General features: G+C 41.4%; 1 protein-coding gene across 1 annotated transcript in view; it reads left to right on the top strand.

Moving 5' to 3' along the window:
• CIR1 (corepressor interacting with RBPJ, 1) overlaps nt 1-7,248 on the top strand; it is a 31,858-nt gene extending 24,610 nt beyond the window's left edge. Inside the window, exons 8-10 of the mRNA XM_014546056.1 lie at nt 3,703-3,809; nt 4,897-4,982; nt 6,126-7,248. Coding sequence (XP_014401542.1) covers nt 3,703-3,809; nt 4,897-4,982; nt 6,126-6,777 — 845 coding nt within the window. The 3' untranslated portion in view covers nt 6,778-7,248. The remainder of the gene's footprint in view (nt 1-3,702; nt 3,810-4,896; nt 4,983-6,125) is intronic.
• Nucleotides 7,249-13,917: the final 6,669 nt, after the last annotated feature.

Raw genomic sequence — 13,917 nt, 5'->3', positions numbered from 1 at the left:
TTTTTTACAGAGAGGAAGGGAGAGGGATAGAGAGTTAGAAACATCGATGAGAGAGAAACATCGATCAGCTGCCTCCTGCACACCCCCCACTGGGGATGTGCCCACAACCAAGGTACATGCCCTTGACCGGAATTGAACCCGGGACCCTTCAGTCTGCAGGCTGACGCTCTATCCACTGAGCCACACCGGTCAGGGCTGGGGTTTTATTTTTAAGAAATAGTTATTAGTGATTTATATATCTGAGGTTTATTTAAAATACTCTTATCAAAAAAGAAACAAAGAAACTTGGAGTTAATAGATAAAACAAGAATGGCATGATATTGATAATTGTTGAAGCTGTTTGATGAATACCTAAGGTTTGTTACATTATTCTCTCTAGGTTGGAAATTTTCCATAATATAAAGTTATTAAAATACACACATACACAATGAAAGGGAAAAAATTGTTTACCGCTGTAACAGTAAACAAAACTATACAGGGTGTTCCCAAAAAATTCATACACACTTTTTTCTGATAACTCAACTGATGTTTGTTTCTTTTCAGATTTAACTCTTGGAATTAATAATGATTCAAAGTATGTATACATTTTTAGGACACCCTATATTTATTTTAAGAACTAGGGGCCTAGTGCACAAATTCGTGCACCATGAATGGAACTGTGGGCTGCAAGGCTGCGGTGGGCACAGGGGCGGGTCTTGGCCCATCCTCCGGCCCCCGCCTGGCCCCTCCCACCACACCCCCAGTTCCCTGTCTTCTGGCAGCCCTGTTCCTGCTGCCGCTGCTCCCGTGCTCTGACAGCATGGTCCCGCTCGCACCTTCTGATGGTGCAGAGTGGTTGGGGCCAGCGCCCACAGCAGGTGCAAGCAGCGGCTCCGGCTCTGGCGCCGGCTCCATCTGCGAGCGGGGCCTGAGCCAGCAGTGGGTGCGAGCAGCAGCTCTGGTGCTGGCAGCAGATGCGAGCAGGGCCATTGCCAGCAGTTGGTGTGAGAGGTGGCTGCCGGCCTCAATCGCCCCCAGGAGCAGGGGGAGGTGGAGAAGCCCTGAGGGGTGATTGGGGCCGGCAGCCGCCGCTTGCACCTGCCGACAGCACCAGCAGCAGATGCGAGCAGCAGGGCCGGCATTGGTGCGGGAGCAAAGAATTTTCAGTAACCACCAGAGGCTTGCCCCAATGACAGTGACTGGCGCCCCCGCTCACCTGCTCCACCATCCCGCCACGGCCAATGCCTGCCATGTTCCGCGCTCTGCTGCCTGCTGCTGATGCCCACCATGTTCCACGTGCACCCCCTGGTGGTCAGCGCACATCATAGTGACTGGTTGTTCAGTTGTTCTGCTGTTCAGTCTATTTGCTTATTTGGGTTTTATAGAGAGAGAAAGCTATTTAGTTTCAGCAAAGAGTACCATCCTGTAAATTAAATTAATGTTTTAAATTGGGGTGAAGGAGGAAAAAGCATTTCTAATACAGCCTTACCTAACACACAACTCGATCTCCTCTCTTCTCCCATGGAATACTTTAAAATTGTAGGAAGTAATTCTGTATTTGAAAGGAATGATGAACTTTAAATGGAAGATACACTTGTCCTAGTGCTAGCAGTGAAACACAGAGTGCCTTTGCCTTTAGCAGTAGTGTTCTGCCTGTGCCATTTGTGGGAATAACCTGGAACTGCTGTCCTCAAATTGTGAAGTCAGTGGTATGGCCTAATGGCCAGAACTTCCCATATTATTCTCTTATAAAATACTCATTTTACTACAGAAGATTCTTAACCTTCCATTGCTTTTGCTTCATTCTATAAAAAATGAACTCTTGCAATGAATAGATTAAACCCTTTACAAACATAATTTTGTACAACATAATTCACCTTCTTGGAATTTTTTTCTCCTGAGACACTGACTTCATGCTATTCTTTTAGTGGAAATAGTCTGGGTCTAATCAGAACTGAATACCATAGTTGCAATCAGTACTTTAATGCTTACTCATACCACAACAAAAAAAAGTTTGCAAAATTAATTAATGTTGAAAACAGTTTCTCCAGTGGACCTGGTTTTGTAAGTTGAAACATTGGTTTTCATGCTATGGAGGCTTAACTCGTCCTGGCTTACAAAATCTAGAGAGGAGCTCTCACAAATCTACATTTTAAAACAAGTGCCCTTTTTCTGGATTACCTAGAATTATTCTGAAGTAGTGATTTTTGGCTCTGGTTGGTGTGGGTCATTTGGTTGGGCGTCATCCTGTGCACTGAAAGGTTGTCGATTTAATTCTTAGTCAGGGTACATGCCCTGGTTGCAGGCTCCATCCCTGATTGGGCGGGGCGGGGGGGGGGTTGTGCAGGAGGCAGCCAATCAATGTTTTGCTCTCACATTGGATGTTTCTCTTTCTCCCTCTCCCTTCGCCTCTCTAAAAATCAATTAGAAATCTTTTTTAAAAGTAGTGATTTTGCATTTGAACATATTTGTAAAATATTTGTATCAATTTAACTCTACCTAACCACTGTCACAGTAACATGAACATATAAAGACATCTTACTAAATATATCTTAATTAAATCTGAATTATATCTTTCAAACTGATGATATAAGAGCTTTAAGTACAAAAATATCTACTAGAGGCCCAGTGCACGACATTCATGAGGGGGGTCCCTCATCCTGGCCTGCACCCTCTCATAGTCTTGGACCCCTTGGGGAATGTCTGCCTGCCGGCTTAGGCCCGCTCCCCGCATTAGTCGGACATCCCCTGAGGGGTCCTTAGCGCTGCTGCGGAGGTGGGAGAGGCTCCTGCCACAGCTGCTGCACTCACCAGCCATGAGCCGGGCTTCTGGCTGAGTGGCACTTCCCTGTGGGAGAGCACTGACCACCAGGGGGCAGCTCCTGTGTTGAGCATCTGCCCCTTGGTGATCAGTGCACATCATAGCGACAAGTCGTTCTGCCATTCGGTTGATTTGCATATTAGGGTTTTATTATATAGGATTCTATGTTACTTATTTTTAGTATATATTATGTGACCAAAAAATAGCTCACTTTTCAGTTTGGGATTTTGCAAATGTGGAAATAGCAGCTTGTGAAAAATATAACACTTACAAACCTGTAGCCAGCCTGAAATTGCTTTTCACCAACATGACACTACTAACTAGAAATTTCAAACTCTGGAGGTCTGTATACACACATGCACAAAATTAACTGAAGTACTTATAGAAACCATATCGGTAGCACGTGCATGTGTGTTTTGTTGATAATTAGCAACCACATGACAATGTACTCAGTATTGATAGCTGATAAATAAGGGTGAGGAATTAGGAATTGGAAACTAGAATAATAAGTTGCTTGGGTGCCTTTAAGTGTCTTTTTTAAATTGAATTCTTACTAAAATAATAACTATTATAAGTTCAATAGCAGTTTTTTTATCATTTTGCTTTTATTTCACACTAGAAACTGCCAAGCAGATAACATCTAAATGTATCTTTTTCAATATGACAAAGTTACACAAGAAGAGAATCCCCTAGCATGTAAAGAAAAATGCAATTATTTTCTATTCTGAATCTCCAGACTGCTGTTTTAGAAAATCATATCTGATTATTTGCTCAGCAGAAGATTATTGAGTTGATTTAGCTGTGATTTTACTTAACAAAGCTTCAACTGCATTCCTACTGTGGAGTCCGAAAAAGGTAGAGAGATATAAATGATACATTCAAACTGTGATTTTTGTGAACAGGCCCATCGATGCACCCCTCGGAGCTAATAGCGGAGATGAGAAACAGTGGGTTTGCACTGAAACGAAATGTACTGGGGAGAAACTTGACCGCAAATGATCCATCACAGGTAATGATCTTTTTATCAGTAAGCTGAAAATGCCTAAAAATCTAAATGTGATTGCTTGTGAATTGCTACTTAATGTTTTCCAATATGCATATATCCATAGGAAAGCAAGATAGAGCAAAGAAAATGCCTAAATGTATTTTGATTTTGCTTTATTATTTTAACTTAAATGAGAAATTGTTTTTAAACCTATATTTTAATAAATGAAGCTGCTCCTCTGGGTTTATGTGGATGAAATATCTTAACTGAACTGGTGATGAGATGGTTGTTTTTTCCTTCTTGCTAACTTACCACTGAAGTGACATGAATAGAACCAATGGGAAGAAATGTATAAAAGAAAACTCCTAAAAAGTATAGAAAATATTTTAAGCATTAATTTATAAACTGTACATAGATCCAGGAAATGGTGTAGATACCCTAATGCAAACCGTTTAGTTTATTTAAATGAGGAAAGTGGAGCCCAGGGCAGTTAAGTGATTTCCCTGAGGTCATGTTTTCTCTTCTGAGACAGAGCTGAGACTAAAACCCAGACTCCCACTGGTGTAAACTTGTGCTGCTCTGAAAAGAGGCACATTACCTTTCAAACATTACTAGGGATTATTCATATAACATACAATAATCATATATTTGTACTATTTGATACATTGTATATGAATTGCTAATCATATATTTGATAATGTACTGTTGAAATTATAAAGGCTAAAATTGTGGATGTTTTCATCTTCCCCAAAAGTTAATGATCTTCTTGGTTTTAATATTTCATTTTTAAAATAAAATATTTAAACCCTCAAGTATTTAAATTCAAACTCAAGAGACAGAAACATTTTATCTGTTTCTATATCATACTCTTCCTGATTAAAGTTTGTTAGTGCTGGCAAAGCTGTCATCTTACCCTCTTAGTGTGTAATGATACTCCTTAATTTACATGCCCCCCCCACATACACACACACACACACTTTCCAATTCAAAATGTCACATTCATCTACAGTATGTCTCTAATACAAAATTTCTTATTTATAAATATTTTCTTTCATGTCTGATAACTAACTTGTCTGATAATCTAGCAATGTAATGATCTTTGTTGCCTCAGGAATATGTTGCAAGTGAGGGTGAAGAAGATCCAGAAGTCGAATTTTTAAAGTCACTAACAACCAAACAAAAACAGAAACTTCTCAGGTAATGAAAAAATATATGTTTAATTAATTCTGTTACATTTTTTGCATGTTCCATCTTTGTATCATATTCAACTCTTATCCCAAGAGCTCATGAAGGTACTTAAACCACTGTATCACATTTATTTAATGATTTATTCTTCAGCTATAGTAATACAGTTTTGTCTTTCTTTCAGTAATATGAAAATGAATCTAAGATTATACCACACACAAAAAAAACACTTTTCAGAATATTTAATTTGGAAATAGATTTATTTGTAGGATTTACTTGGTATAGGTTTGTATATATCTTTGCAGTTTATTCTTAGAAAATATTTTGGGCCATGTATTGCTCTTTTATATTTTGTAAGATTTTATGAGGAATGCTGACAGATGCTTAAATTTAAGGTAAATATGAATCTTGTTAAACATACCACCTTTGGATTAAAGAATCCAAGAAACGTCTGCTGAGTCCAATAGAGGGAGCTCATGCTGTGGGTGTTGAGAATTGCTAGACAAAACCAGTGAAGGACATTTTCATTCCAGAGTGACTTAAACAAGTGACTCTTCTGGGAATGTGAAATACTCTTTAGAAATTCAGAATGCCTTAATAGAATTATCCTAATTACTTATAAATCTAAACATTGTTGAAAACCAGTATGTGACTATTTTGTTTTATATAACCAAAAAACAGTATAAAAAATGTAAAGTGTATTCTTATTCAGAATTTCTGGAGAATATATCCTTGAATTTTGATAATGTAATATTGATTAATATTCCCATAATTTAAAATAGTACATACATAATATTATTTTTCTCTGATTATAGTTATATATTTTAGTTTGTAGTAGGTCCAATTAATGAATTTTACAAGCCTTTAGGTCAGGATAACCATTTATTTAGAGTGCTATATCATTTCAAATTCTGATTCAATAGGGATTTTTTTTAATAGAGAATTATCTTAATGCATTTAATTTCTTATTTATATTTAATATGTATGTGACTTGAATAATTTAAGAGGAAGAAAATAACTTGTCATTTAATAAAGTATGTGTTTATATTTGAATACCTCTTTCAGTAGCTTCTAAGAAAATATATTGTCTGTTCAAAACTTTGTTTGTCAATAAAAGGACTATTTTTAGTCTCTTACTTTTTTTCCCAATTATAGGAAATTGGATCGACTTGAGAAGAAAAAAAAGAAAAAGAAAAAAGATAGAAAAAAGAAAAAGCTTCAGAAGAGTAGAAATAAACACAAAAAACATAAACACAAATCTTCCTCCTCCTCCTCCTCTTCCTCCTCTTCCTCCTCTTCCTCCTCCTCCTCCTCCTCTCCTTCCTCCTCCTCCTCCTCCAGTGAGACTTCAGAAAGCAGCAGTGAGAGTGACAACAAAGGAAAAAAAATACAAAAGAAGAAAAGAAAGAAAAACAAATGTTCAAGAAATAAAAACAATGATATAGGAGAAAAGGACAAGTCTAAGAAGAGAAAACTTCATGAAGAACTTTCTAGCAATCATTGTAATAAGGAGAAAGCCAAGGAAGAGCCTAGATTTTTAAAACAAGAGAGTTCTAGGGAGACTGGCAAATGGAATCATTCTAATTTTGACAAAACGTCCAGAAGCCATAACCACAGCCCAGAGAAGAGAGGATCTGAAAGAATTGAGAGGAGCAGGAGAAGCCGGAGCAGAGATGAGAGGAGCAGGAGAAGCCGGAGCAGAGATGAGAGGAGCAGGAGAAGTGGGAGCAGAGATGAGAGGAGCAGGAGAAGCCGGAGCAGAAGTCATAGTAGTTACAAGCAAAGGAAAATAAGAAAACGGTCTTAGCAAAGTCCCAGTAAAGAGCGGAATAGAAGAATACCAGAAGCCATGGCACAGATATATACAGAGGAGGAAAAATGCACAAAGAAAATTCGGGAGATAAGCATACTAGAGTGACAGAGAAAGAATGAAGAAGTAGAGAGAATAGAGACTGCATGTGACAATTAACTGGGAATAAAAATATCTCTACTTATCAAGTACTTCTAGCAAGGGCTAATATGTATTATTGTCTTTCTAATTAAAAAGCTCTATTTTAGTTTTCAATCTCTGTAAACTGTCATATCAAAAACAAAACTACATAAATCTCATAAGAATGAACTTTGCAAATATTTGTAAGTAATCTATTTTGGAGCTGTAAAAATATTTTCTGTTGGTAAGTATTTCTTGTGCGCGCTATACCAGATTAAAAAAAAAACACACAAAAAAACTGTGACATTGTCTTTCTTCTGAAACATCATTAAAAGAATGACAGCACAATTGAATGGGTATAATTTAATTTTTTAATTTCAATTTACTAGAAGCAAAATGTAAACATTATTGAAATTCACTGGTATGAATTAAATATTGGGTTGATCAATATTTCTTTAAAACTCCCTCATGTGTTTTGTTCTCCAGAGTACACTATTTACATTTGGGTGATATATTAATTTTCTATGCTGCCATAACAAATTACCTCAAACTTAAAACAATACAAAAATATTCTACAGTTCTGGAGATGAGAAGTCTAAAATGGGTTTCACTGGAGTAACATAAAAGCGTCAGCAGGGTTGGTTCTTTCTGGAGGCCCTACTGGAAAGAAAACCTGTTTGCTCGCCTATTCCAGCTTCTAGAGGCATTCCTTGGCTCCTGGTCCCTTCTTCCATCTCCAAAGCTAACAAAGGCAAGTCGAGCTTCACATCTAATCACTCTGACACTTTGACATTCTTCATCCCTCTTCTTTTTTATGGACCCTTGTGATGATAATGAGTCTACCAGGAGAATTGTCCTATTTTAAAAATCAATTTGCAACCTTAATTCCCCTTTGCTACTTAACCTAACATCTTCTCAGGTTCCAGGGATTAGGATGTGTATATCTTTAAGGGACCATTATTCTACCTACCACAAATGGTCTTTCTACTACTGGCTTACAGCTATTAGAATTCACTTCTAAAGGTTAAGTATTTATGTAATGTCACAAATGGACCAAAGTGAATTCTTCAGCTATATTTTATGACTATAGGTATATAAGGTTTATTTAAACTTTTCCCTCGTGTTTCAAATGATCTGGTAAAAAGAAACTATAGGGAAAAAAAAGTAGTACAAATTACAAGTAACATACAATTCTAAAAAAGATATACTATACATCCTGGACACAAGTATTTTTATCAGGGTTCCACATTTTTTAAACATGTTATATAATACAATACAGATATTGATTAGATGGTTTTGAGGGTTGGCAGCATAATTTTGTAAATTCTATAAGAAATAAGTTTGGAAGAAGAGGTAAATGAAACCACTCCTTGTAATCTGTTATATATGTCTGCATCTTGTATATCACAGGAACGTCCTCTGATTTAGAAGCAACTAAAGGTATAAGAAACGCTCTGATTATTTAGATTTTTCAGAGAATTGGTGGGGAAGAACTTGAATTCCTTCTAAAGTTATTCTTTAATAATTTACAGTGCACCTAAAAGATCCTTTTCCTTCATTTAGAAAAAGCATGCATTTGAAATGGATAAAGACTGCTAGTTTACATCTTGAATTCATTAGTGTTGCACTAATTTTCTATCTTATGCCTTTCTATACTTTATAATGTCAAAATCTATGCAATACCTACTGCCCTTAAAGGATTTCTGAAGGGAAATATAGTGTTCATGAAGAGAAATGTTGAAATGCATCCTGTAATTTAAAATGAATTAAAGAAATACATTATTACTTTTTACACTTTTTTCATTTGACTTTTACAAAAGTGTAGTCCTCTTTTAATTTGATGTGGCTGTAGGAATTTTTTTTTTAAATCTCTGGTTTAATTATCCTTCATTGTTAGACTGAAAAATATAAACTGATTTACCAACTTATCCATCCAATGGTGAGAAAAATTCCCATGTATTTATGGAAGATACTGATTTACTATTTGGCTTTTAGCCTTGGTCACCCAAAGGTGCTAGACAGCCCCAAGGGGCTAGTATATCAACCTTGCAAACTTAAAAACTGAAAGAAGACATTTCACATATCACAAGGTAAGAGCTTTAAAGAAGCTCGCCTTACTTTTCTGCATACTCTTGATATGGAGAAAAGGATTTGAAAGTGATTTTTAAAATAAAAATGTTAAACATCTAATTCTACTTTTGCTTTTGAAATATAAGGTCGAACCAGAGAGAAATCTCATAATTAAAAGGATGTCTACTTGTATGTGTAGAGCGCCGCCTAATACTATAAACCAAAAAGGAATCCTTCAAGTATAATGAATATTCAAGAACAAGAGTCCTCAACAGTGACATTTTTAAAGAAGAACCACAGGAAAAGTCTGATGATATTTGTCATTCTTACTCTCAACAGAAAAATTATTTTAAAGAAATATGGGTGTGCCTGGTGACACTGACAGACTCAGGAGACATGTTGGGGGCACTCCCCTTTCCCTGGCCTTACACTTAACATCATTTAACACTAGCAAATTAATTCCTGTAGGAGGTGCTGTTGGTTTACAAATGGCCAGGATGGATTGGGTTCCTAGGTTAGGACTTGTTTACTTACCTGAATGTTATGTGGTTAGTCATCATTTCATTTAATAAATGTGCCAAAATAAGCAGAGTTTGCTTCAGCAGAGTGGCAGGTCGGCTTACCTTGCAATGTGGAGTGGAGATCTTGTCTTGAATCATACAGTTTTAATCTGAAAAAAGCTTTTAATCTGACAGGTTTGGGGAGACGTATCTTGCTGTGCTTCCGTGAGACCGCTAGCTGATAGTGAATCAGATCAGTCTCCGCTGCTGGGAGCACAGCGTTTTCCAGTTTTAATCACCAGCCATTTACTACGCTTTAGCATTGACGCTCAAAAATATTTCCAAAATCCACCTGAGCGATTTCACTCACCTCCTTACCTAATGACTACTGGGCCCAGAAGCTGTTGGAAGGCGCATCCTCCACACCCTGTGCTTAAGATCAGGAAGAAAGCTGCATTGCAACTTCAGTAGCTGAAGGATATCTAGAAATCTTACTTCGGTTTTCTGAAAAGGAAACTTTGGTAGTTATCACTTCTTGAAAAGAGATAAAGGCATGCACTAACTGTAGGCCTTGAGACTGTTTATTGGATCAAAAAGGAGAAATCCTTTTAAAGAGTTGTGAGGAACAAATAAGATGACCAAAAAAAGGTAAATGTCACCTCTCGCCAGCAATCTGCAACTCTAAGATTTGGGAAATCCGCTGACAGCTGAGAGCTCCTGATGAGGTCCCTCAGGCCCGGTCCTGCTGACAGAAAGGAAACAGGTACTCATCACCTCCCCTCTTCCTCCTCCCTTCATGCCACACTTACCACCACCCTCAGAATGTAACAGTAATAATGAAGCCAGCTGCCCGATGAAACGCACGAGCTGCCATTGGTGTCATGGAAAGACACGCACATTCTGGCCCAAACTGCCCGTGAGCCAGTTTCTTTGACCCCGTGGGCAGAAGTGGAGGTCTGGGGGCTCGGTCGCTGGCCAAAGCGACGCTTCTAAGGACCTCGCCCTAAACCCAAAGGAAGCCAGAAAGGGGCTGCAGTAGGTGCTACAGTGATTGATTCCATCCCCCGAGGCAATGCCACCCCTTCGTACTATGCTGCTTTCCTTCTAGACCGCGGTTGGAAACCTTCTGAACGCACCTCAAATCCAAATGGAGAGGTTGAGAATTAGGGGGCGCATTCTTCTAAAAGATGCACCCCAAGCGCAAGGCAGCCGCTGGATTCCCCACCCGCAAAGTGTAAGGGTTTAGCTCACAGCAAGGGTTCCCTCGCGCCCCACGCCGGTGGCCTACCAGAAGAAACTCCCGGGCCACCCGCGGGGCTGCGGACCACAGGCGCTGCGCCCAGGGGACCAACGCGCCCCGCCGGTTCCCGCCTAAGCTCGCTTGGCCTCCGGCGCGTTTCTTCCACGCAGGTCGGAGGGCGGACTCGCCTTTGGTAGTCAGGAAATCGAGCGAATTCCTCTCGTCGCTGGGGCTCCACAGGTGCAGAGAGCGCCTTAGGACGCCTCTGCTAATCTCACTCCTGGAGCAAAAAGGAAAGTGTCATCTCTCGCCAGCAATCTGCAAGCAGAAAACGGCCTGGGGGAGACACCCTATCCCTTTGCATTGCTTTATATATGAGTTATCCCGAAATAGATGTTTGCAAAACAATGCAAAATCTCTGTTATGAATTTCCAAAGAAAAAGTACAAGGGTGTTGGAAAACCTAAAAACTTGGGTTCTTTTCTTTCCTGGATCCCTGAGAACAGGCCCCGGAACACGACCCACGGACATTCTGAAACCTTCCCTTTAACTGGAGTTGCAAACACACTGTATATATTTATATCAGTAACATATAGGAAAGGCATGTCTGTATGTATTTACCTCGTACATATTCCTATAAACTCTTGAGTCTAGAAAGGGTGGGGGGTAAATAACACTGAACGGTAAAAATTATGGAGAAGGGATAATAACTGATTACTAATTTGAAAGTAAATAAACAGGTGACTTTTTCAGATCAAATTCCTCCTTGGATCGTTACAATAAATATCTCTGAAGGAAGCTCTCTATTTATGTTGTCATTGATTAATTCTTCACTACCTCATTTGATTTCGATTTAGAACGATTTGATTCTAATTTAATTAGCATGTAATTTGGATGTACATAATTACTGTAATTATGACATTCAGGTAAGGCAGCTTTAGGCTGAAAGGCAATTTCAAATTTTCTAGCAACCTACTTTGTACTGAGAAATGGACAAGGACTTTGCGCCCTGCTATCCAAGTAGTAATTAGCACATCTTTGAAATAGGCAGTGCGTCGGGGTTTGTATTAAAACAGCAAATACAAATGCAGCCGAGTTATCCGCTGCTAAGGTGGCTGTGAGATCTCGGAAAGGCTGGCGTTTCCTGGGCATGAGATGGGGGAGCCCGGGGCTGCTGCGGTCCAGGGCGCCTCCGCCGCCTCGTGCGCGAGACTTGGAGGTGTAGCTTTTCCGATTAAAATACAATAAACGGGCGGGATGGTGGGGAGGGGGAGCAGGAAAGAAGCAGCAGAGCCACGCACAACGTCTGAAGACTTGGGGGTGGGGTGGTGGGCTAGGAAGAGGAGGGAAGGGGGCGGCGGGGGAGGGCGATGCTCAGAGAGGAGAGAAAATTGGTCAACGCCCCCAGCTGTTATCAGATTTCAGATTTCAGTTTCAAAGGGAAAAGGTGGGAACAAAGGGGGTCAGTTTGCGCCTGCAGGAAGTGAGGACCCTTCGGGAGGGGCTGGGGCGAGGGGTTTCGGGGCTCTGGGACCTGCGTGCCCCTCAGGCCCGGGTCTGCCCAGCAGTCCCCCGCACTCGGCTCAGCCGGGACAGTTGCCTGGAGGACGCCGGCGAGGCAGGAGGCTTGGTGGGCCATCGGGGCCCCAGGCTGGTGGAAAGCTGTAAGTCCCTCGCTTCCCTCCCCTTCAAAGGGGGATCTGGGGACGTGGGACGGTCTGGTAGCCTGGTTTAGTCAGCCTGGTTCCGGTAGGCCCGCACAGAGCACGCGGGCCTCGTGGACCGAGAGCCCTCGGATCTGGGGTCATTGGGCAGAGAGCACGAGGGACTGTGCCCACGCCGGTCCCCATCCCGGGGTCCAAGTCGCCACTGACTGCACCCAGCCTGCTCAACTCCGAGTCGGAAGACCCTGATGTTGCCTTGAAAGGGGTATTAAATGCAACAATTCAAAGACGAGGGCCAAGCAGGACGTTCGTTATTTTGTTTACTTTCTTTGGATTTTCAGTTAGCATGTTTCAGAAATGACCTCCTTCTCTAGGAGCAGTGAACCGGCCATTGCTAAGCAGTGCCCCCCAATTGCGGGGCTCTCCTCTTCCCCGACCCGCACCCTTACCCCCATCCTCCAACATAAAAACTCGCTTTTCTTTTCTTGCTTCGCTGGGTTGTTACAGCTGGCGGCAAACGGCGGTCTCCCCGCTCAAATAGCCGCGAGCGAGGAGGACAGCGCGGCCTTCCCGGCCGGGAGCTCTAGATGGCGCCAGCGAGCCGCACTCGCCAAGCTCCTTAAGGGAATCAAGAGCGACTGTCAAAGATAAAAGCAAATCAGAGTTTTCAGTTTTTTTTAATGTGTTAAGAATGTTATTCCTTAAGAAAATTTGTAGCTAAATTATTCTCACTTAAAATAAACACTTAGTATACCAATTACACAAATGGGCGGGATTTATGGAAGATTTACTTCATCTGCATTTTTGTTGTGGGAGAGAGCCTTGGTGAATACAGATAATAGATGCAAATAAGATTAGAGTTAAAATAAATAAAGTTTCCATCTGAATAAAAAGAAATTCAATTTTACACGACTTGTAACGATTTGACGGAATGTCCAGACACGCCGTTCAGGTGCACAATCTAATCTCGTCACAATAAGGTTGCGTTCCCTCCTTGAGGAAAGAAAAATCCTTCTTTTCTTTTTCCTCATCAGGTAGGATCCAATTCACTCCACGGGGGAAACGTAAGGCCAGAGGAAACGCCTGGGGAGGGTATAGATTGGGACTAGGGTAGGCGCGGGGCCTGGGAAAACTTGGCCTTCGCTCCTCTCCTGCGCAGGAGGCTCCCTAGCGGGAAGCGCTGGGCGAAAACGGCTGAAACGAAATCCCGTTTCCCCTCGCCCGGACCTCAGTGGGACTCAGAGGTCCTGTCTGCGCCCCCCGCCCCACACCGGCTCCAGGCAGCAGCCCTGTCCGAGCCCGGCCCGTAGCCGTAGCCGCGGCCCCCTCTCCTCCCGGGCCCCGGAGTGGAGTAGTCAGGACCCTGGAGTCCCGAGGGGGCCCTGGGGAGGCTGGGCCCCATCAGGCAAAGACCTAAGTCTCCCGTGAGCTCTCGCCTCCCATGTACAATCTCTCCCATTTGCTCGGCCTCGGCGGGTCTCCACCCGCTCGCTCGGGTCAAGGTTTCCCAGCGCCCCCCCAGGGCCCCCTCAGGCTGGTGTGTG

The sequence above is a fragment of the Myotis brandtii genome, unplaced genomic scaffold, assembly GCF_000412655.1.
Source record: "Myotis brandtii unplaced genomic scaffold, ASM41265v1 scaffold112, whole genome shotgun sequence".
Classification (NCBI taxonomy): domain Eukaryota; kingdom Metazoa; phylum Chordata; class Mammalia; order Chiroptera; family Vespertilionidae; genus Myotis; species Myotis brandtii.
The sequence above is the reverse complement of the archived record's forward strand: the minus strand, read 5'-3'. Positions and strand labels throughout refer to the sequence as shown.